Here is a 24,118-nt window from a genome sequence, read left to right as displayed (position 1 = left end):
AGATGGATTGACACGGTGGCAGCAGCCATGGGCTCAGGTATTGCAGGAATCACAGAGTTGGCACAGGACTGGGGGGGAGGTTCGTTCTGCTGTGCACAGGTCGCTGAGTCGGAGCCGACTAAACGACATCTAACAACAACAGGTGCTCAGTAATTATTTGCTGAATAATTATCACATAATTACTATTTTCCCATCCCACCACAAAACTGCTCAGGGCCCTCCAAACTCACTGCCATTGAGTGGATTCCAACTTACGCTGTCCCTAGAGGACGGAGTAGAACTGCCCCATCGAGTTTCTAAGGCTGTCAATCTTTACAGAAGCTGCCTCATCATTCTCTCATGGAGCAGCTAATGGGTTCAAACCGCCTACCTTTGGGTTTGCAGCCTAATACTTTAACCACTGCTCCACTAGGGGAGCTTCCCAGAGAGACCGAAAGTCAAAGCTTTGATCCAAGACCCTCCCCCCAGCCCATCACCACGTAGAGGGAAATACGCCCAGCTGTCCTCTGGAACTAGCTGGAACTATGCCCCAGCCCTGGGTGCGGGGTCAGAGTCTGGCCTCCACCTACCGGCGTGTCCTCTCCAGAAACTACCTCCTGCCCTCGCCCCTCCCCACTCTCGGGCAATGTTTGCTCAGGAAAGCCCGTCCACCCGGCTTCCCTTCTGCTAGCTAAGCCGTGAACCACCAAGACCGCCCCCGCCAGCAGGGGACGCGCAGGAGCCTCTCTCCGCAGAGGGGGTGAAGGCTATGGGCTAGCGCGTCCAGACGCCAGCCAGCCAACCTGCGCTCACCTTTCACAGCCCAGCGGGGGCAGGCGGGCCAGTCAGTGGCTGCAGGTTCGTGTTGCTCAGGCAGGGGCTGGGCCACTCTAGGCGGCTTAAGTCGGCCATGAGAGCGTCCGGGTGCTAGTCCTCAACCCGGAAGTTGCCCAGCACCAGCTCAGTCAACCGCGGGTGCCGCCCTAGTTACCCTCAAGGGTATCCCTGGCTGGGCGTGGGAAGGCGGAGGCTCCTGGGCGCTCGTCCCCGGACCCCTGCCCGACCACCCACAGCCCCTGCCAGTCCCTATCGCCAGCTCCCCTCCTCCCGCACTCCCAGGATTGGCTGCCCACGGGCTCAGACCAGCTCCGGCCTCCGTGCTTTTGGACCACTGGTGGCTGACCCCGGCCCCCGGCCGTCACCACACCCAACCAAAGCAACCACGAGTACGGCCCCGAACTCCAGCGCAGGGACTGGGCGCGCCAGCTTCGGCTCTCCGCGCTCTTCTGCCCCGCACCCTCTGCGCATGCTTGAACGCTAGGCGTCTCATCTCCCAGGCCCAGCCCCCTCCGCAGCCCTCAGAGTTCGGGGCCCGCGCCCCAACGAAACCCCGCTGTTTTAGGCGGATCGTGCCGGGCGCGCATTTCTGCGGGCTTCTGATTCCGCAGCACCAAGTGCAACCGCTTTACTACGTCCGACGGCGCAGTCTGGCCCCAGGTCCAGAGGGAAGAGGACAAACACAAACAGGGTGTAGGAGGAACACACCCCCTGACGGCCATGCCGGAACTGCGCGCCGGCCCTTGTTCCCGCCCACCGGGCAGGCCGCGCTCAGCGCCCGATGGCGCCCCTGCCGGCGGAGCGGGGAGTCACCAGCTGTCAGTCCTTTGGATGACCTTGATTGAATGCTTTCTGTATGTTGTTGGCCAATAATCGTTTGTTCATTCATTCATGCATCCCTTCACTCACCAAACCGTGCAGTACTCTTGCCACCCCAGCTGGCTGGGGCTGGAGACCCCGAGGAGCCTCTCGGGGCTCCTGTTCGGAGAGGGCCCCCCAACTGGTTGGAGACTGGCCTGAGTCTCTGGAATTGCAAAGCTGTGGTCTCGGCGCAGACGTGGAAGTGAAGGGTGCTGTGTGTTCCCTTCTGCAGGGCAGCAGATGAAAGCTGATGCCCCACCCTCGGGACAGGCGAGCATGCCTTCCCTGTGCCAGTCAGACCCTTCTCCATCAAATATGCCCAGGAAAGCCCTGCCTGTTTGTTCCAGCCTCGCTACAAAGAATGGTCCACAGACCAGCAGCCCCCGGGCTGCTGGCTTGGAGATTCTGAGGACCACCTTGGAGGCAGACTGCGTGTTAACAAGTTTGCTGCAGCTTCTCAACATAGCTGCACACTGGACTCAGCCCTGCATCATCTGAAACAGCCTCACCCCCGGGCTGTAGGTGGTTGAGTGGCGTCAATGGGGGGTGTTCAACTGCTACCCCCAAAGACTGGCAGTTTGAACCGACCCAGAAGCACTTCAGGAGACAGACCTGGCCATCTGCTTCCATAAGGTCCCAGCCTTGAAAACCCTATGGAGCACAGTTCTGTGCATACGTGGAGTCGCCATGAGGCATTGCAATGGGCTCGAGGGCAACTAACAATAACTAACCTACACGGTAGTGGTTCAAACCCAGCCAAGTAGTGCCGTGGAAGAAAGGCCTGGCAGTCTATTTTCATAAAGCTTACAGCCAAGAAGAGCCTACGGAGCAGGTCTGTGCACGCATGGGGTCACCATGAGTCAGAATTGACTCCACGCTTGAGGAGCGATTCTAACCCCCCGAGGTCACTCACTGACCTCCAGGGACAGGCCCCTTTGGTCAGTTCCTGCCTCTGTCTGGCTCTGCTAGTCCCTCCCGTTGCCTGCAGCCCCTCTCCACCACCTTGTCACTCTCTGTCTCCTCTGGTTCCATTTTCAGCCTTGAGGGAGGCTGCAGCATCCCAGGACTCTCTCCCTCCCCAGCGGGCAGGGCGTTTGAGCCCATCCACAGCCACCACCAAATCTGCAACCTGGGCCCTTTGGCCTTTCACTGTAACAGGGAAGTCTGGCCCTGAGTTGGGAAGCGGCGGGCAGGGAGGTGTCCAAATGGGGAAGGCGAGTGAGGCAAGGAGGAGAGGCAGCGAGCTCAGCCAGCACCCACCCTCCCAGTTCACTGGGCCTGCAGGGACCCCTGTGCTCCAAGGTCTTCCTGCGCCCCTCTCTGCCCAGGACGCCCTGTTGAGGGCTCCCGCCGTTGGCTGCATTTCCGCTACAGCCTACCTCTGCGGAGGTAGAAGGCCCTGAGCCTGGCACCAAGTCCTCTCTAGTCCTGGAGTCCAGGACGTGGCAGGGGCCCAGAGGAGGAGGACAGCTAGGGCCTCTGGTGGGCTTGGGGACAGCAGCAGCAGGCAGAACAGGAACTCGAGGGGACAGAGGTACCCAGAGGATCTGAGGACCATTTGGGGCGGTCCCGCCTCCTTTCCTTCCTCCTCTGCCCTTCCCCCTACCACCACCAGCAGCCCCTGCCCCTAGTGCTGGCCAGAGCAGAAGCCACAGTCATTTCCTGAAAGCAGCAGCCCAGCGCGGGTCCCACGCGTGCTGTAATCCACCACCCACCTATGGCTATGGTGAGTCCTCAGTCCCCGGAGAGCCTGTATCTGCGGGAGTCGGGGGTGGTAGGGAGTGGGGGACACCTTCCAGAAGTGGAAAGCCTGGGGGTGGGGCTGAGATCCAGCAAGGGCCCCAAAGCAGCTGGGTGCCTCTCTAGGACAGCCTGGGTCGTGACTGCAGGGGGCAGGTGGGACTGCCTGGAACCACTCCCCATCCCCTGGGTCAGCATGAGCGGCAACCTGGTCACAGGAGGCCAGAGCAAGAGCAGGGACTTCCTGTAAGTGGGTCACACACCATCCCCTCCCCTCCCCATTTCCCTGTCACCCAAGTCATGACCTGCTGACCCTGACTTATCGGGCCCTGTGGTCACTCAGTAGTCCTGGCCTCACCCACCTCGCAGCAGAGGAGTTGACCAGAGGCAGTTCAGACCCCAGGCAGGGGTGTTCACCTTTCCAAGAGGTGCTCCTGGCCCCCTGGCTCTCAGAATGAGGAGAGTGAGGCAGAGTGAAGGGAAGGCCAGGCCAGACCCTCCCCCCTGCTCTTTGTTACTACCCCTCCCCCTAGCCTTACCGACCCTCCAGGGAGCCAGGTGTTGGGGTCTGAGGCAGGGCCACCTCGGGGGAATTTGTAGGCCAGAGAGGGCCTGCCCTACTTGGGCGCCTGCCTGAGCTTGTCACCCACACTCCTTGGCCAGCCGTGCCAAGGCTTGTGTGGGGTCAGGGCCAGGTGCCCGGGGTGGACAGGTTATGTGTTAGCTCATGCATGTGCCCCATCATCTCCCAGTGTCTCTGACATGTTCTAGCCGTGTGCACATACTCACCCCAGGTCTGTGTGTCCCTTTGCACACATCCATTTGTCTGTGGCAGTTAGTCCTGGTGGCACTTACATTCTCCCAGGGGAGGAGGGTAGGGACAGAGAGAAAAAGAAAAAAACCTGTCAGGACATAAAAAAAAATGTGTGAGTGCATAAAATAAACAGCATGATACAGGGTGGAAGTGCTAAGGGGAGACTCACGCAAGGCGGGACTGAAAACAACCCAGCTGCTGTCGAGTCAATTCTGACTTCCAGGGACCAGGGACGCCATGTGTCAGAGTCGAACTGTGCCCTGTAGGGCTTTTGGTGACTGATTTTCTGGAAGACTGTCAGGCCTTTCTTCCAAGGTCCCTCCAGGTAGACTTGAACTGCCAACCTTTTGGGTAGCAGCCAAACACATTAACCTTTTACACCACCCAGAACGTCAAATAGTGGCCATGGACCTTTCTTCTGAGGTCCTTGTGGGTGGATTCGAACCTCCAGCCTTCTGGTTGGTAGCTGAGCATTTAACTGCATCACCCACTCCTAGTCCTGGTGATGAGGAACCAATTTAAAACATGGTGCTGGGGAGAGACCTCTCTAATAAGGAAATCCTGGAGCAGGAAGAGTCCTTCCAGGTGGGGAAGACTGTCCCAGGTGAGGGAAAGGACAATGTGAGGGGAAGGGGGAAGGGCAGTTCGTAGACCCTGAGATGGGAGGTGATGGGGGAGAGGGAGGCCTTGGGACTTGCCGAGGGGCTTTGAGGGCACTCCGGAGGGAAGGTCTGCATGTTTATCGGGGACATGAGGGACCACAGCAGGACTGGAGCAGACGGATTGTTGGTGGGGGGTGCGGCTAGCAGGCTTCCTGTGGCTACTGTGGGCAGGGGTTGAGGGGGTCTGACCAGGGTGGTGAGGGAAGGGTGGGGCCTGGCGGAGCCTGTTACAATAATCCAGGAACAGAGGCCAGGCCCTTGGACCTGGTGACAGAGGTGGAGGTGGTGAGAAGTGGTTGGATCCTGGATACATTTGGAAGTTGAAAAGGGAGGGACTGGAGACGGGTGTGAGAGGAGGAGGGAGTCAGGGATGCTGGGAAGACATCATCACTGATGGGGGACAGTGGGGGCAGCAGCCTAGGGAGGCCGGGAGCTCAGATCCTGCCAGTGAGGGGGTGGGGCGCGGGAGGGCCTAGTTACAGGAGCCTGTGTGCTCAGGGAGGAGTCCCTGCTTGCTGCCAACTGTTAAGCAGCTGCTGGCTGAAAGGTTGGGGGTTCAAACCTACCCAAGGTGCTTCAGTAGACAGGCCTGGCAATCTGCTTCCAAAAGGTCACCCTTGGAAACTGTACGAGGCACAGTTCTACTCTGTGCACATGGAGTGGCCATAAGTCGGAATGGCTCAAGGGCAGCTGGTTAGTGTTTATTTGGTTTGAGTCTCAGGGAAGCTGGACAAAAAAAGTGTGTGGGGGGAGGGTGGGTTCTTCAAAGAGAAGAGGCCTGTGGGCCAAGACTAGGAAGAGAAACCTGGTGGTGGTGATGGTGGTGGGTATCTGTGACGACCTTATCTGTGTGTGTCCGAGTTCCCGCCTGACTGGCTCTGTGTCCTATAGGAGGGTCATTCCGACTTCCGGAGCCTACAAGCAAAGTTCCAGGCCTCCCAGCCTGAGCCCAGTGAGCTCCCCAAGAAACCCCCGAAGCCCGAGTTCAACAAATTGCCAAAGAAGTTTCCGCAGCCTGAGTCAGGCGAGCACCCCAAGAAGGCCTCGCAGCCCGAGGTCACCAATCGCCCCAGAAAACCCTCGCAGCCTGACTTCAATGCAGGCCCCAAGAAGTTCCCACCACTGGAGACCTGTTCGTTTCCCAAAAAGCTCCTGCAGCCCGAGTTCAGCGAGACCCCTCGGAAGCCCCTGCAGCTGGAGCCCAGCAACCCCACCAGGCCACCCTCAGAACCCAAGTTCAGTGCCCCCCCCAGGAAGCTCTGGCCACCCGAGTCCAGTGAGGCCACTCTGAAGCCCCCACAGCTCGAGTTTGGGACCTTTCCCAAGAAGCCCCCACCTCCTGAGTCTGTTGTGCACCCCCGCAAGCTCTTGCAGCCTCAGGTCAGCAGTCTCCCTAAGAAACCCCTGCCACAGCCTGAGTTCAGTGAGGCCCCGCAGATGGGACCCTCGAGGCCGGAACACAGTGAGCCCCACCCTCACTCCCCAAAGCCCGAGTTGGGTGCATTTCCCAAAAAGGGCGACCACCCCAGGAAGCCCCCGCAGCCCGAGTGTGGCGACCGCCCCAGGAAGCCCCCGCAGCCCGAGTTCGGCGATCTGATCAGGATAGCCTCAGAGCCCGAGGTCAGCATGTTCCCCAAGAGGCCGCAGCAGCCGGAGCTCCATGTGCTGCACAAGAAAGCCCCGCAGGCCGAGCTGGGCTCCCTGCCCAGGACAGCCTCGGAGCCCGAGTTCAACTCACTGCCGAGGAAGTTCCTGCAGCCCGAGGGCCACAAGCTACCCCGCAAGTTGTCGCAGCCCGAGGCCTGCGCCCTGCCTCGGAAGCACCCCCAAGGCGAGTTCTTGGGTGACCTCCCTCGAAAGCCCCCACTCCCTGGCTCGGTCTCAGAGAGCTCACTGCCCACTGCCACGGGCAGCTCTGGTGCCAGGTTCCCACTCAGCCCTGGGTTCAGGACCCCTCTAGGAGGGCAGCGGCGCCTGGGGGCCCTGGCTCACAGTGGAGGCGTGAGGTCAGGCCACCCACCCCGGCGCAGGCCTCTGCCCCCTGCCTGCAGCCTGGGACCCCCTCCTCCCAAGCCTCCACTGCCCCCAGGCCCCCCGGACATCCAGAGCTTTTGGAGACCCTCAGCGGCCTCAGCCACAGGTGGGTCAGGGTGGCGCTGGGCAGGGAGGAGGAGGGCGGGCTGAAGCTCTGGGTGGGACGGCCTCCTTCCACTCTCCCCTCCACAGCCCTGCAGAGGAGCCGCTCCGCAGCTGCGCTCCACTCCCACGCCCGACAGCCTGCAGCCATCCCCCAGTGAGTGTGGGCCCCGGGGCAGGTGCGGCGGTGGGTGGACACGGCCCTCAGCTCAGGTGTCCTTCCAGGGACTCGGAGGAGCTCTACGAACTCTATGACGACGTGGAGCCAGAGGTCCCCAGGCTGGGGAGCAGAGGTTCGTGCAGGCCAGCCCTGGGCTCCTCCCTCTGCCCCTGGCCAGACCCAGACGGCCCAGGCACCTTGGGCACCTCTGTGGCAAGGCCATCTTCTGCCTGCTCTTGTGACGGTCCAGCAACCACCCACGTCTTGGCCGCCACAGGGAGGAAGCAGCAGGGGGCCCTCGCAGAAAGATCTGGAAGGCAAGCCGAGCAGGCAACAGCCAGAGAGAGGCTAGGCGGCACGGCGGGCCCCGGGGCAGGGGTAGCAGCAGCATGCAGGGCTTTGCGGTGGGTCTCCAGGTTCCAGCCTCGTGCCTGGGGGCACGGTGGAGCCCTCCCCGAGTTGGGGACACAGGAATGCGAAAGGTTTGGAGAAGATGGATGCAGGTTCCACTGTAGACCTGGTGTATCTGGGGGGTGGTGAGGCAGGACCCCGACGTGGAATTCAGAGGCTGGGCAGGAGCAGGGCTGCTCTGTCCTGCCCCGGTCTCAGGTCCCAGGCCCCAAGGCACTGGCTGCCCCGCCTCCCTCCCCGGGCTCCAAAGGGCCCTTCTTTGCATCTTCCAAGTCTCTGCTTCTGGTAAGCGGGACAACGGCCTGTGCTTCCAGCCCACCTCTGCCTCTCGGTGCCTTCACCAGCCTCGCACGGTAACAAAGATGGCTTCCATGTAAGCAGTTTCGAAGGCAATTGTTGTTGGTAGGTGAAGGAGGCCTGGTGGCGCTATGGTTAAGTGCTCCACTACTAATGGAAAGGTTGGCGGTTCAAACCCAATAGCCACTCTATGGGAAAAAGACCTGACCGTCTGCTTCCATGGGAGCTCTGGTGGTGTAGTGCCTAAGGCACTTGACTGCTTACTAACCAGAAGGCTGGCGGTTCAAACCCACCAGCCACTCCTCAGACGGAAGGTTGGGCAATCTACTTCCGTAGTGATACTGCCTCTGAAACCCAAGGAAGGGTCGCTATGAGTTGAGTCCGACTCGATGGCACATAACAACAACAACAACAATCTTGACAGGAGCAGGTCACCAAGTCTTTCTCCCCTGGAGGCGCTGGGTGGGTTTGAACCGCCGACCTTTCAGTTAGCAGCCATTAACAGCAATAACCGCTGCACCACCAGGGCTCTTTCCCAGGACAGTACCATCCCTATTTTACAGATGGGGAGGCTTGAGGATCTGAGAAGTTACTTGGCCAGTAAGCAGAGCAGCTTCTGCTCCCAGATTTCCCAGGCCGCCCCCTCTTTGGGAAGGCTGTCTTCCTTGTGCCCTTCCTCTGGGTCTCCCCACAGCCCCTGGGGTGCAAGTGCTTTCCCCCCACCAGCCTGAGGTCCTGATACACAGCAGACGCCTCAACTCCTGCCCCTCCTGGGCCTCTTCTGCTTTTCCTGGGCTCCTCCAGGAGCTGCTTGCAACACACTGTTAGCACACAGCTTCCTGGCAGGGCCCCTCCTGCTTCCGCAGCTGTGGAGGCTGTGGCTTGGGTCTGGGTGCCTGCGCGTGGGAATGTGGCTGACAGGAGGGGGCTGTTCACAGCCCTGGAGTCATCCCAGCCAAGACCACTTGCCCACGGCCACATCCCTGGCTCTCTCCCCTGACATGCTGCACAGGCCTGTGTTTGCACAGATGGTCCCAAAGGCTGGCTTGCCTTTTCTGGTCTGTTCTCTCACAGCAAGGGAGAGCCAGAACATGTGTCCCCCTCCCACCCTGCCTGACCCAGAGCAGTAACTGCTGGGGCTTGTCTGGAGGACTGAGCAGGCCACACGGGGAAGGCAGGACGTGAGGGTGATCTGCTCAGGGTCACAGGGTTGCAAGTGGCCAGGCCACAGCTCAACCTGATCTTCCAGTGGCATGAGTGGATGGGGGTGGGGTGCAGTGTGGGGCCCTGGTATGTCAGAGCCTGTCAGTCTGCCCCTGGAAGAGGCAAGAGCCTCCAATGGGGCAGTGTTCCGGCTGAGGCTGGGGACAGCATGTGGTTAAGAATCAGGTCAAGGCCAGAGTGGCTCAGCAATGGGCAGGCACATGCCTGTTGGGTCTCTCTGCCTGTGGGAAGCACATAAGAAAGTGGCATGACAGCCCAGCACTGAACAGAACCTTCCAGAACAAGATGATCTGAGTCCCTGCAGTCAGGCCAGCGAGTCAGACTTCTGCCTTCCAGGTCTTGTCTTAGGACCGGTCCTGGAGACTGAGAAGCACCTAGTGTTGGTCCTGGCTTTCCCATCACAGTGATGCAGGCTTGTAGACTTTGACTTTGGATGTCCCCAGAGAAGTCAGAGGGCTTCTTGGAGGCCTTCAGGATCCCCCGAGTGGCACAGCCCAGGTTGTTGTACTCACAGCTCCGTGCTGGGACCAACATCCTATACCACTGACTGTCCAGCTCGGAACTCTGGTTGCCCTACAAGGGGTGCAGGAGAAGGTGGGCAGAAAAGAGTAAATGTTCACAGCCTTGGGACCGAGGGGCAGCACGGCCACCTCCACCTGTCAGGAATGAGGGCTGTGCTGCCAACAGGCCGTGCACATTTCCGGTAGAGTGCAACTAGGAACTTGGGCCCTCACCACCAAGATGTTGCTTTGAGACGTAAGGGCTAGAAAGGAGAGGGACCCAGTCTTGGTCTCCCTGGGAGCTGGGCCCCTCAGACACGCACGCCTTCACAGACTGCTGGCCTGGAAGTGTTGCGAGTGGCACGGAAGCCGTGCTGGGCTGCACGTCTGGTTCCCTTCCTCACTGTGTTCAGGAGGCTCCGGCTGGAGGCCAGCAGGGCTCCTGCCCAGAAGCTGGTCGTGTACTCACAGTCCAGTCTCATCGTCGGCTATGCCAGCCCGAGTCTCACCATCAGCCCCTTCTCTCGAAGGTGGACTCATTTGCCTCAAAACCAAACTCACTGCCATTGACTCAAATCTGACCCCCTTTGGGTTTCTGAGGCAGTAAGTATCTTTACTGAAGTAGATCGAGCCTTTAGTGCCTCCTCAGGAAGGTGGGAATGACAGTCTGGCACCTGCTATCATAAGGCTGCTGTGAGGGACTGGAGTTCTCATAGCACTGTTACGTGGCAGGAGTTAGAACGGAAGGCAGCCCCTGCCAGGACTGATGGCCCCCAAGAAGGCCTCAGAGAGGACTGGAGGGTGGGCTGGGGGCTGGCAGCGAGAGGCTCGGGGTTCTGGGGGACCCCACCCTGACTCAGCACCCGCCTTCCCCAGATGAAGTGGCAGCCCCTCCACAGCAGGGCCCCAGGCGGCCTCCACAGGACTTGGAGCTCAGGTAGCATGGCCCCAGGGACAGCACAGGGTGGGGCTGCGGTTGGGGCAAGGGGATGGTAGGCCTGAGCGGGGCGCATCTTGCTCATGAGCACCCCAACTCCGTGGGGGCGAGCAGGAAGGAGAAAGCCCCTCAGCCCCAGCAGTTGCCACCTGCTGACCTGAAATCTCTGAAGCAGATGAGGAAGGCGGAGAAAGCAGAGAGAGAGTTCCGGAAGAAGTTCAAGGTTTGGACCCCAAGCCTCACTGAGGTCTTGGGTGGGCTAGGGTTCAGTCATCTGGAGCCCCGGGAACCCCCTTTTCAGAAAGAGAACAGGTCCCCAGGATGGCAGCCCAAGCAGAAGCCCTAACACCTGCCCCCTCAGTTTGAGGGGGAGATTGTGATCCAGACGCGGATGATGATTGACCCCAATGCCAAGACGCGCCGCGGAGGCGGCAAACACCTGGGCATCAGGCGCGGGGAGATCCTGGAGGTCATCGAGTTCACTAGCAAGGAGGAGATGCTGTGCCGAGACGCCAAGGGCAAGTGTGAGTGAGCTGGCTGCACCGGGGCGGGCGCCACGGGCCGTGGGCACTCACCTCTGCCTACTCTCTCTGCAGATGGCTACGTACCCAGGACAGCTCTGCTCCCCCTGTGAGTGCTAGCCCTGCAGGGTGGGGGTGGGGGTGCCATGGGATGGGGTAACTCTTGCTGACCCTATGTATTTTCTGCTAGGGAAACGGAGGTATATGATGACGTCGGATTCTGGGGTATGTTGACGCTCAGGGCAGGTCGGAATGGACTGCAGTGGTGTGGGAGGGGTCCAGCCCCCAGCCCCCAGGGGTAGGGGTCACTGGAAAGCATGCTTCTTCTGCAGACCCTCTGGACAGCCAGCCACTGCCCCAGGGACAGTAAGGGCTGCAGGTGTGAGTGCCTGGGACTAACCCATCAACCCAGCCGTCAGCCCGGCGGCAGGACCCCAGCTCAGCAGTGGGCGCTGCCCAGGCTCTCTAGCCACTCCGACACAGACCACATAAAGCCCCTGAAAGCCAGCCTCGCTTCATGTCTTTCCTTTCCCTGCCTGCCAACTGGCTAGACTGCCCGGTGCCCTACAACATCATGTATAGCCAACCCCCAGTCTTCATTCCTGGGATCTGGGTAAGAAACACTTGGAAGGGTGAGAGGGGAAAGGAAACTCCCCCTCCAGACTTCCAGGGTGGCAGGGTCTGTGTGTGCATGCTCCTTGTGACCACTCTCCTCTGCCAAGGCAACAGCCAGCAGCTGGGGAACAACAGGAGCAGAGTGTGTCATAAACCAGGCAGCTTGGAGGTGCATGTGGGTGGGTGGCCACGGCCCACGCTCTGAGCTGCCATACACCCAGGAACAGCAGGCTGTAGACGTCTGAGCAGAGTAGCCTGGGAGATCCACACCAGGTCAGCGTATGACTTGATTCCACCAGCATCTGTGCAGAGGGCTAAGCCTGAGCCTGATGGGACAAAGTGCACTCCAACCCCTCCCCCCCCACTTGGTGTGTCTTCACAAAGAAAATCCAGGCTGCAGCAAGCCTTTGTTCCCCCAGAATACCTGAATGAGTGTATAAGGAGGGAATGGGGTGGTCCCAAGCCACCAAGTACACTATCCTCACACACTAGAGACAAAGACCATGGAGATGCAGTGTCCACAGCACAGGCCCTTCCCAATGGGCCTGGGAACACAACCAACCCCTAACAGGGCCACAGAGAGACAGCATGAGGACAAAGGGAGAACTGAGACCACAGCCTGAGCTTCTAAACCTTAGGTGGGGGCCCCAGAACACAAATACACAAGCATGCAGCTTTCAGGAACTGGTATTTATTATCAAAGTCATATTTGATGTCAACAAGATGCCACAACTACAAAAAAAATTGCGCACATTGCAATCTCAATGCAAACAGTCAAATGGAACCCCAGTCATTAAAAAAGTAATTCAAATGCCCCCAAAAAGCAACTGAATTTTTTAAACATCTTTATACATCCAGCCAACAAATTAAAATGGTTAACAAGAAAAAATACAAATTCAGAGGTCTGGTCTCGATGTTTAAAAAAGGCAACTGCTTAAGCATTTCTATCGATTCGCACGTCAATCTCTCGGCCACTCAGCTTCATTCCGTTCATCATCCGGCAGGCCCGCTCCGCCACCTCGGGCGACTCAAACTTGACCACACCGCAGCCCTTGGACTTGCCGTTCTCCATCTTAATGTCAGCATACAGCACGTGGCCTGGACAAAGGAAGGGAGAAGAGGTCACAATTTATGAGGAAACCAGGGCACAGCCACACTGGGCTCCCTCAGTCCAGGTCACCTGCTGGAACAATCTGGTGGTGTCTGTGATCGGCATTCTGGTGCTTTAAGATCATTTACACACCAGAAGGTTAACATAATGGGGTCTGCGAAGGCAAACAAGTCAACTTTCCAGAGGCTTGGTTTGCAATCCACACCGAACCACAATGCACATCGCAACGCCAGTAACGCCTGCCCCTTCTGAGCTGTCCAGATCGACAGCGGGCGGCCATGAGCCAGTGGCTTGGCTGTGCCTGCTGAAGCATCTACGGAGCATCCAGCTGTGTGTCAGGCACTGCGGGTGCAGACTACAGGGGAAGAGCTGCAGAAGCTAAGGGCTCTGCTTCAGGAAGTAAACAGCATGGTATAGACGGAGCTGGCCACTAGAACCATGAACTCTAGAACCATGAACTCTGCCTGTGGGAGGGTCTGCAGTTGAGAGGACCTCTGGGGTGAAAGTTCTGAAGTAATCTAAGCACAAGCTCCTGGAAGGCCTGCTCATGACAGCACGCATCTACCTGGCCTATGATGGCTATAGCACTTGAAGTTCCTGGTGCCAAGCCAGGAAATGACAGAGGAAAACAGGGCTTTGGAGTTTGGACCTGCCCTTGAAGGGAGAGGGGCACCTCCAGGATCCTCCGAGACAGGGAGAACAGCAGGGTTCAATGAGACTTTTGGGACACCCTGGCCCCGGTGTGGGCAAGGAGGAGTGGGGGAGGGAGGGAAGGTAATGACTCAACAGCTTACTCCAAGAGAAGAACTAGAGAGAAGCAGCAATAGTGGTGAAATCTGAGCCAGTACTGAAATGGGAAATGAGACAACACTGAGGAAGCCTGGATCTAGCCATCTCCCCGTGCCCATGGTTAGGGTGAGATGAGCATGGGGTTCACTCAACAGAGCAGGGAAAGATGACCGCCTCATCTTCCTGGGAGGCTGCCCAGTACTCTTACAACACAAGGCAGCCATGGCCCAGAGGTAACAACCTCACCCTTGGCACCTATCAGGTGGTAAGCACTCTCGGGGCACTTGTCCTGGATGTCTGCTTAGCTTTGTCACTCAGAAGCCATGTAACCATGAGTCTGCCCGGCACCTCTGTATGATGGAGCTGCACTGCCTCCTTCAGGAACCGTAGTAGATTCAAGAGCCAAGAAAAGTAAGGACAGGTGGGGACGCAAGTGGAAGTGTCTGACACACACAGAAAACTTGGTCATCTGCTTGTAAAGCTACACAGGCAGAAAAATGGCAAGGCCCACCCATCCTCCCTCTGGATGACGGGAAGTCGCTGCATTGACTAAGAAGGGGGCCACTGCTTAACTCTGCACAATGGCATCACCAAAAACCCAGGCTGGTGAAGGCACGCACACACACACATAAAGCATCCAGAAAACTCTCCTCAACACTTACCACATTCGTTGAATTTGTCTTTCAGCATTTTCCATGTAAAATCAAATGGGAGCTGAGGAGAAAAAAAGAGATTGATGTGAAATTCCCCCAAACCAGACAGGTAAACATTACAATGGCCCTGGGGACAACTTTCAGGATTCCTATTACAAAGAATATGTATGTGTGCGGCGAACCTTCAAATTGAGACAATCAGTACAGAACAAAGCAAGTCTATCTAGAACAGGGTTCTTAGCTAGCTGGCCAATCCACAGCCCATGGTGCTGTCTGTCTGTGGAAACATGACGCCAACAGCAAGCAGAAAATGCAAGAGCCTGAGGGAGCAACCCCAGAACCACTGACGGTGGCCAATTTGGTCCAAATAACTGTTACAGCCATTTTCCCTCTGAATCATCAGGTCAAAATGTAACAGGCTCTCCAAATCAAGGGGATCAAGAAACTAGGGTTCCTGGTTCATTCAGGAAGGCCAATGCTCTAACAGAACCCACTGCACTCAAATGTCCTAAGGGACCAGTCCCTCCTTGCCCCACTAGCAAGACTTTGCCATTTAGCTCCCCTTCTGAAGGCCTGCTTCCCTTTTCCCCTTGTGCTGAACACCCCGGTGTGTACCCGAAGAGAAGAGCCACTTACATTTCTCACAAATATCTGGCAGGCCTTCCTGGCCACTCCAGGAGCATGGCCTCCAGCTCCACCAAAGGAACCCGCAAAGCTTCCTCCAAAGTTGCCACGCTCCATCTCGATGGCACGGTCAAAACTGGCGCCACCACCGCCACCCATGGCCAGGCCCATGCGCTCAATGCCAGCGCCCAGGGCTGGGCCCATGGCGGGGCCCATGCGCTCCAGGCTGTTGGCGCCCATACGCTCCAGGCCCATGCGCTCGAGACTGTTGGCGCCCATGCGCTCCAGGCCCATGCGCTCCAGGTTGTTGGCGCCCATACGCTCCAGGCCAGTGGCCATGCGATCCATCACAGGGCCCATACGCTCCAGGCCAGCCCCTATGCCTGCGGGTACCATGCGCTCCATGCTCAGGCCCATGCGCTCGATGGCAGGGCCCATACGCTCCACACCAGAGCCCATCCGCTCAATGGTCTGGCCCACGCGGTCGATGGGCGCGGCCATGCGCTCCAGGCCGAAGCCCATGCCGGCACCCATGCGCTCCACGCCAGAGCCAATGCGCTCCATGGTCTGGCCCATGCGCTCGATGCTGGAGGCCATGTGGTCAAGGCCCAGCGGGCCCATGCGCTCAATGCCAGAGCCCATGCGCTCCACTGAGCCCATGCGGTCCATGACCAGGCCCATGCGCTCGATCTCGGAGCCCACGCGCTCCATGCCGTGGCCCAGGCCTGCGCCCATGCGCTCCATGCCGGCCCCCCCGATGCGGTCAATGCCGGGGCCCATCCTCTCGATCCCAGGGACGCTGCCTCCACCTCCACCTGGAACAGGGCCACAAAACACAAGCAGATGTCAGGGACACATCTCATGAAGATGGAACCAGGCTGCAGAGGCCCAGCTTTGGCCAGGAATCATGTTCCACAGTAATCCCCCATTCAGCCACCCTCCCAGCCCAACAGCAGCTAAAACTGGGCAGTGAGGACAGGGGCATCCTGACAGCACTCTTCCTACTTCTGAGCCACTTCCAAGACAAAATTAAATAAGAAAAAACCCTTCAGAGGACTTGTGCCAACAATGTTTCCCCAAGTTGCTTCTCTAGTGCCAGCTTTATGAGCAAGTTACGGGCACTAATTCCTTAAATGTTCTCAAGGGGCAAGGCTTGCAAACCCCACCCTGAGATGGACACCAGTGTGATGGAGGGGACAATCCAAAGCCACTTCCAACTTTTATCCTGCTCCAACTTGTCCCTCTAAAAAGTCTTGCTGGTGGCCAGTTGGGCTGTAGGTCCTCAGCACTTTCAGGGCACAGAGAAGCTATTACACAGCCATATAAGAAAGAAAAGATGACAATAGATACACCATTGCATAGGTGCTGTGCACAGATGAACAAAAGCCAACTTTCTAGGGACCCTTCCTGTCAGGGAAAGCAGCCAACTGGTACAGATGCTGCTGACTCTGGAAGGAAGATGTCAAGGGCCCTGTAGAGGGTTCTGAGAAAGGCCTGGCCTTGGTCCCTTGCTCCCCCAGCTCAGGCAGGACACATGCTGGCAGGCAGGTCAGGGAGGCCCCCTTTACCAAAGGCAAGAGCCCTACTGCTTTACTCGCTCCAGCTTCAGCACCACTGCCATTGGAACTGGCACTGTCAAGCCCACAGCTGACTTGGGCCAAGATGTCAATTCCAGAAGAGGAGAACTGGCAGGGTCTCTTTTGTCTGACTCTGACTAATGTGGGGACCTGGCAGGGCCACTCTGCTTCTCTGTGCCCATGTCCTGGGCTGAGGAAGAGCATACACCAAGTGGCAAAAAAAAAAAAAGACTCAACTTTTAATATCCGTAGGCTTTCAGAGCAGAAGATTTTCAGCGACCATCTAATGTCTTCACTAAAGAAAAAAGTAAGAGACCCAAAGAGGGTAGGGAGCTTGCCCTACAGCATGAAAAATGACACTGAAACCCAGGTGCTAACAGCAGCAGCAGACTAGGAAAAAATGGCGACTCAGGGGTCTAAAAACAGCCTAGTTCAGCCATCACCCCAGGGCCACAAGGGAACATTGGCCTGAGAAGTACATTTGGTCTAAGCAGCCTATTAAAATGTGTAGTAATGGTAGGATATACAAAAATGCTTCCAGCATTCATCACTGGGCAGTGGGATTTCAAACATTTATTTTCTAAATTTTATAGTAAGTATATGTGCATGTTTTAATAAGCACTTGTGAATGCTTTAACTTTCGTAATTGGGTAAAGGAAAAATTTACTTCTGGAGGAGAATAAGGAAAACAAGAAGCCCCTCAAGTCATATATATATGAAAATAATCACAATAGCGAACACACAGCACTTATGTAGGCACTCTGCTATACGCATTAACTGATTCATTCTCCCTACAACCCTTTGAGGTAGGTACTAGTATATCCCCATTTTATAGATGAGGAATGTAAAAAAGAGAGGTTCAGTAACTTGCCAAATGCCACACAGCTAGGAAGAGTTTGAACTGGTTCCCAACTGGTGGTCTGCCTCAGAGCGCATACATTTCAACCACTGCATTCTACAATCTGCTGTAATAACAGCCTGTTCTAAAAAATAAATAATTGAAACATCAGACAAAATATATTTCCTACCTCCTCCCTGCTTTGCCATGATCGCTCCTCTCTTCAATGCATTACTTAGGATTTCTATGGAAATCAGGAAGGAAAAACAATTAGCTAAATTTTTCTGTGGTAATAGAAATGTGCTTATTATAGAATCCAGACAAGGAACACTACTGCTAAGACAAGGGGAGGGAGAAAAGGGAATGGGGAGAGGTTTGAGAAACACACACACATACGAGCTCATTCTCCTGGAGAACTACAAGGCTCCTAGGTGCTGGGCCCCAAGGCTGGGATATGGTGCAGATCTGGTAGCCCATGAGCATCCATGATAGGTACTTAGAAAGTCAGAGCAAGAAGGGTGCAGGAGAGGCCAGCAACCTCCGGTTGGTGGCAGTGTGCGGAAGCTAGGCCAGCTCTTCAGGGCCGAGGCATCACCGTCTCCCCTGAGGAGGAAGCTAAGGCCTCTAGGATTCCTGCCCAGAAGACAGCCTGCACTCACTTGCCCACCCACATCCAACCAACACTGACATTTATCATTTAGAAAATGAAAGCTGTGGCTACAGTGATAGCCTAGAAACAGCAGTCATTCCGTGTGGTGCTGTGACTATTAATTAATGAGCTGTGAGTGGAACATGCTCATCAAGCTAGACCCACCTGAAATGAAAACTGGATGTGAAAGCGACCAAGTGACAGCAAAGACTCAGGAAAAGAAATGCTCCCAACACACATTCAACACGTCCAAAACAAAAAAACACTACTGCATCCTTATCCAGTTACTGTTTAATGTGTTTAAAACCATCCTTCGTGTCACCTTTCAAAGAATTTCTTTGCAGCTGTTCATTAGGTAGAAGAAACTTGTACCCAGTCCACTATAGTACTAAACTATACTGGGCAACAATAGCCACAGAACACATCCATAGTGTGACCACAACCACAGAGAAAATGGAAACAAAGTAAACTTCCAGCAGGAATGAAGCCAAGCCCAGGGCCAAGTCCTCCACAAAGCCCACCAAGCCTACTTACCAGTTAGGCCCAGATCCCAAAAGCACTTGGCTCAAGAGCAACTCTTGTTACAGGCGTCCACAGCCCTTCCTCTGATAACTCTCAACCCTGTTTTCCTTCTCCTACTGCACCCCTCCTCCCAGGTGTACTCTCACCTTGAGCCTCTAGCACACCCTGCACCTATGCCAACCCCTCAGGCACCCAGCCCGTCTAAGCCATGTCTCTTGCATAGTAAGTGTATGTGCATGTTTTAATAAGCACTTGTGCATGCTTTAACTTTCATAATTGGGTAAAGCTGCAGGGACTTCAATAGCAAACACATTTATCAATTTGTATCCTTGAAGCACGACAACAGCTATGTGCACAAAAAAAATGCACAGTTCTACTGGCTCATAAGAAAGAGAGGGAGACTGAGCAGATAGGTAGGTGTTATCCAGAGTTATCACCACAATGATTCCAGGGTCAATTGAGGCTACATAGAAAACAAAGTGGCAAGATATGAATCTGAAAAATCAATCCAGACAACTACTCTTAAAACCTGGCTTAAATGCTGTATAGTGAAAACTGCAAAACCCAGAACCCATGTAAAGCAGAAACCTTCAGAAGGAAAATGCAAATATTTTCCACTGTAATATGTGACCCACCAGCCACTCTTCGGAAAGAAAACTGAGTGATCTACTTCCTTAGTGATACTGCCTCGGAAACCAGAGGGGTCACTATGAGTTGGAGCCAACTGAATGGCAGTAAGATAATAAATGATAGAAAAGTGGTAAGACTGTAACTTGTCAAAGGCAGAAAACTAGGGAAACCTGAAAAAACAAGGCAGCCCTGTTGAGTTCTAGCTCTCACAGGTTTTACTTCATTTGCCCAAAGACCATTTACTAACTTGGGTCTGATCACAAAAGTGGCAGGGGATGCTTGAGCTTTTGTGCATGGTCAGTGCGGAGCCCTCAGGAGATCAGATCCCTCGGCCCCCATCAGAGAGTAGAGTAGGGACTCCAGGCATCATCTTTCAGATCACGACAGAAAGTGTTTGCTGCTGCTGAATGAAGGAACCACAGGCAGGAACTTTGCCTGTGTGCCATTTGCATGCCACTGTGGGAGGAGGATGCCACCAGGTGTCAGAGGGCTGAAGGTGCAGCATGACAAGACCCTATGGGAGGGAGTAAAGCCAGGTGTCCTTCTGCTCTTCTTGCCACAAGTATCCACAAACTGGTATTTGTAGCCAAGTAACAACAAAGTCTAAAATATCTTACCATTCCAAGATACAAAAATGAAACCAAGCATGACAATAAAAATCTGACCTAATCATATACAAATTCACCTCCAAAACTGCAAGCATTAGAAAAAGTCAGAATAAAGCTATAGGTAGATACATCAACTAAGCCCAGAAGAGGGTACATCTTCTTCTCTAGCAAGAAATCAATGATCATGGTCGGAGAGCAGGAGAACAAGTCTCCACCAGGTTCCCGATCTTTGTGACTAGAGTACAAAGATCATCTGAAGGACTGAGAACCCTCCTCCACTGATGAGCTGAGACAACGACCAACCTGAAGAAAGGGCCTTCAAAATGCTAAGTGGACCTCTGATACATATCCTGCCCATTAGTGCCCAGGAAGGAGCTCTGGTAGCATAGTGCCTAAGGCACTTGACTGCTCACCAGAAGGCTGGCGGTTCAAACCCACCAGCCACTCCTCGGAAGGAAGGTTGGGCAATCCTACTTCCGTAGTGATACTGCCTCGGAAACCCAAGGAGGGGTCGCTATGGGTCGGGGCCGACTCGACGGCAAACAACAACAACAACAGTGCCCAGGAAGACAGATATATGTCAAGAACTCTTTCAGGTGGTCACCTGAAGGTAGGATGAGATGCAGATGAAGGTGAAGTTGGGGCCCTAGATCTCCAAGCTGTGATCTTCCTTTGAGAGAGGCAACTTCAGATCCTCGCCTTGCTCCCCACTAAAGAAGAATGACAACATATTCCCAAAAACAGCTAACTGCAAACTGAGAAAGAGCATCACAGTAAAGGAGAAACCAATCTGCTCTACAAACGAATCAAGACGGAAGCCTCTGCATTACGTAAGGCATTGCAATGTCAAAAACCTCTCTATCGGCAGAGCTCTTTTCCAAATTAGGCACAACAGCTGTAACAGAGATCAGCAAGTATACAACTCTATCCCTGGTACCTGGCACACCACAGCACCCCGGAGGGAGGAGACTCACGCCCCCACCTGGCAAAGCTGTGCTAACTCGTAGTTAATGGAACACTGAGCCTCAGTGCTCCATTAACTACAGCAATCTGAATCCCACAGCATCCAACAACAGCCTTATACCATATACCAGCAATCACAAAGAAGCCTTTAAAAGGATTTACTTCTTCCTGTGGCTTCCAGCTCATAGGAGCTGAACATTTACATTAGGTAGACACATTCCTTGGAGAGATCAATCATGGGAGAACAGAAGGGCTGTGTATGCACAGGGAGACAGCTGAGGGGGGGCAGGAGTGCATGGGAGGGAAGGACACAGTGGGGTAGCTATGGGGAGGAAGCGGGAGGGGAGCTGTTGCATTGTGGGAAATTAAAGACAATGTCATGAGACAAAGTGTATGTGAGCTGCTGCATGGAAAGTGAAAATGCTCTGTAAACTTTCACCCAAATCACAATAAAAATGAAAAGAAAAGAAAAAAAAAAAAAAGAAGAGAGACTTGTTTCTGGCAAAATCTCTCTCAAATCCTCCACCCATGCCACGCTCTGTATCCAGATGAAAACATTATCTTAGTCCCTTCCGGGAACACCATTATGGTAAGGACATGAGAAACAAAACACAAATTAAAGACACACAGCAGCCTCCACCAAGTCAGCATGTAGGATTTTTCTATGGGAAATCATCACTCATCCTTTTATTCCTTTTTTTTTTTTTAAAAGAAAAAGGAAAGCAGCTACCTAATGTGAATCCCTTAAAAACTACCCACCTTTAGCCCAGTAAGACAGGCCTGGTTCACAACCACCATGGGGTAAACCGGATATCCATAACTGCAGCCTCTGGGACATGGTAGCTGCCACAGACCCAGTCAAGGGAGACTGCAGAAGCCTGCCCATAGAACAGCAGCGGCAGCAGATACCATATGGTGGGCCCCAAGCCCACCCGTGCCTGGCCAGAGGCAGGCATGTGCATCATGATCTCATCAAGACCTCACAACCACTCACATGCCCACACAATCCGCTGCCACTGCCACCTCCCTGACACAGAAATTGAGGTGCCAACGATTTAGTAACAAGGTCACATACCTGGGTAAGGGGTGAGGCAAAGGCTAGGACCTGAATCTGACTCAAAAGCCCCCGCTCCAACACCCAAATATGCCCAAAAAAGGACTAAAAAATATGCCTGCATAATAGGATTTCTCTACCAACAACTGGAGTGCTTTCACCTGGAAATGTTTCTCTTCATTATGTTGTCCTGTACTGACAAAGAAGGACTTCTTATGTTCTCAACACCTTTTAAAAAGCAAAGCTCTTCACCTTCTGGGAAGCTGGGTCACAGCAGTTACCTGCCTGAGAGTCTTTTATGACTCCTCCCTTCCCTTCTTTCCTTGTTTACCCACCTAATGCAAAGCCTGCAATGTGTATTCCACTCATACCAAAAAGGTTTTTAAAGAATCCAGTGTTATTAATCTCACTCTCTAGAAACACCAGGTAAACAGAACTAAATAATGGACACCTTTTATTTTACAACGACAAACTGTTCTCTGCAGTCTGAATCCTTCCCCATCCATTTGATGAAATAAAATAATCTATCAGAGAAGAGGAGGCAGGCTAGGGTCATTGAATAAACTCCACAGCCTTTGGAAATGACTCAGTGTAGAGCGAGAATCTGACTCAGTGGAAGGTGAGCCCCAGAGGTTGACAGCATGCAATCCACTGGAGCCTACTGGTCTCAGGTGCACCTGCATATAGTAGGGGGCAGGACTTACTTGGCTCAGAGAGTGGGCCTACTAACCTGAGTGGAGCTCAGCTGCTCTCCTTTGATACTTGTCTGAAGCCCCGAGGAATGGAGCAACCCCACTCTTCACACAAGGAAATTATCCCCAGGCATTAACCCATGGGCCTCAGACCTTATCTTCCCAACTATCAACAGGTCCTAGAGTGCAAGGAACTCAAGCTTCTCTGGGGGAAAAACTGTAAATTCTCCTTGTCAAATATGGCATTCAGTCAGTCAGTCTTGGCTGAAACTCATCAACCTTTCCATTAAACATTTTGACATCAGGATGTGCTGTCAATGTGACACCACTGACAGCCCTGAGAATCGACAATCATCCATCAGTCTGACATCGTCAGCACCAGTGACTACCACGGATACATTACGCTATGAACTGAAAATGACGTTAAACCCCGGATTTCTTCCCCAAATATTTCTCCAGTGTGATTTAAACTTCCTTTGGACTTAGCAACCAGGGCTCTAGAGTTTTCACCTCAACCTAACAGTGCAGATGAAACACGAGGAAGTCACTGTACTGTAGCTACAAGGGCAGAGGGAGGCCTTGAGCCCCACATCTAAGATCATGGAGTAAGAAAAGAGACTCCATTTGAGTCCTCCACAGACAATGAACACTTTGAACCTGAATCAGAACAGAGGGGTGATATCTGCCAGTTTACCGAGGACTTCGTCTGCATGGCTCAGTACAACTCCCTGTCCACTGAGTTCTAAACTGTATTATTCTACCCCTTGCAGTGACGACTCAGGTTTCCTTTCCAACAACTCCATGTTCTGAGCAAACATTTTATCAAGCCAGACTTCACAAAGTCTCATTTATTATTAGAAACTCATGTACATATGAGCCACAGGCAAGAAAGCTGGAAACTCAGATCTCTGTCCCTTTGTTGTCAACTAATGGTGACAACCTTCCTACCAAGAGGCCCCACACGAAGAGGCAAGAAACATACTCCCTTCTACTTTCCCTTACTCTCTACAAGTTTCTTCATCAGAAATCTCTTGGGCTCCACAGTGAATACTGACCCCATCAAGGGACTTGCCTGCTTGATATAATTTCCATTTTATGTGTTATTATAGATCAGCAAGAAACATTTAAGCCCCAATCTTCAATGACTCTCTTGCCAGGGAAGAGTCTATATATAAGGTAAGCAGCATTTCCATGGATGTGTGGGTGGGGGTTAGTGGTCTAAAGAATGAAATAGACAGAGGACTTAAAAAAAGATTGATTTCATATTTCTTACCACACACACTATATCCCTGGTGGAAGAGATGGGCCAATGCTTCTGTTGAGGGCAGTTATAAAAGGTAGGACTACTGCATGATGAACCACCAGGCTCTGGAGCTGCACAGCCTGGGTTCAAATCCTGGTACCACTAGTCATGTGACCTTAGGCAAGTCACTCCCTGTGTCTCACTTTCTGATAAAATGGGGATATAGTACTGTGGTATAGTAAATTACTTTGTGTGGCTTTTCTACCCATAAGTCTTTGTAAACTCCAAGGTGGGATTTGCTATGAGCAACTAAGGAGCTCCTGATTGCTGAAGGTGTCCACCTGGAGTATTTCTGTTGGGAGTGGCACCAAACAATGTTCTGGGAGGTGCCCACTCTCTCAGGTGCTTAGAGTTCTGATGCTATAATTGGCTAGTTTGACCACCCTGCGGGCTCAAAAAGGAGGCCTCCTG

At 54.2% G+C, this 24,118-nt stretch overlaps 2 protein-coding genes across 2 annotated transcripts in view; one reads left to right on the top strand and one right to left on the bottom strand.

Annotated features, from left to right (window-relative positions):
• Positions 1 to 4,756: 4,756 nt before the first annotated feature.
• PRAM1 (PML-RARA regulated adaptor molecule 1) lies at positions 4,757 to 11,449 on the top strand. The gene is made up of 10 exons (XM_007953721.1): positions 4,757 to 4,816; positions 5,785 to 7,033; positions 7,120 to 7,186; positions 7,255 to 7,322; positions 10,498 to 10,558; positions 10,673 to 10,781; positions 10,920 to 11,082; positions 11,155 to 11,188; positions 11,270 to 11,304; positions 11,412 to 11,449. Exons 1-10 carry the CDS (start codon positions 4,757 to 4,759, stop codon positions 11,447 to 11,449), a joined length of 1,884 nt encoding a protein of 627 aa, XP_007951912.1.
• A 1,179-nt stretch (positions 11,450 to 12,628) lies between these two features.
• HNRNPM (heterogeneous nuclear ribonucleoprotein M) overlaps positions 12,629 to 24,118 on the bottom strand; it is a 40,935-nt gene continuing 29,445 nt past the window's right edge. The window contains exons 14-17 of the mRNA XM_007953689.2: positions 17,477 to 17,530; positions 14,884 to 15,686; positions 14,257 to 14,308; positions 12,629 to 12,792 (exon numbers count right to left, since the gene is read on the bottom strand). Of these exons, the coding sequence (XP_007951880.1) occupies positions 12,629 to 12,792; positions 14,257 to 14,308; positions 14,884 to 15,686; positions 17,477 to 17,530 (1,073 nt within the window). The remainder of the gene's footprint in view (positions 12,793 to 14,256; positions 14,309 to 14,883; positions 15,687 to 17,476; positions 17,531 to 24,118) is intronic.

Source organism: Orycteropus afer, unplaced genomic scaffold (genome assembly GCF_000298275.1).
Source record: "Orycteropus afer afer isolate SDZICR_OR568_19922 unplaced genomic scaffold, OryAfe1.0 scaffold00405, whole genome shotgun sequence".
NCBI classification, from domain to species: Eukaryota; Metazoa; Chordata; class Mammalia; order Tubulidentata; family Orycteropodidae; genus Orycteropus; species Orycteropus afer.
Note: the sequence above shows the minus strand (reverse complement) of the source record. Positions and strands in the feature narration are given on the sequence as shown.

Excerpts from the sequence above, each read along its gene's own strand:
- PRAM1 (XM_007953721.1), top strand. The coding sequence starts at position 4,757 with ATGGTGCTGGGGAGAGACCTCTCTAATAAGGAAATCCTGGAGCAGGAA. Across the intron at positions 11,189-11,269 it reads AGGACAGCTCTGCTCCCCCT|GGAAACGGAGGTATATGATG; the intron begins GTGAGTGCTAGC and ends ATTTTCTGCTAG. Across the intron at positions 11,305-11,411 it reads TGATGACGTCGGATTCTGGG|ACCCTCTGGACAGCCAGCCA; the intron begins GTATGTTGACGC and ends CTTCTTCTGCAG.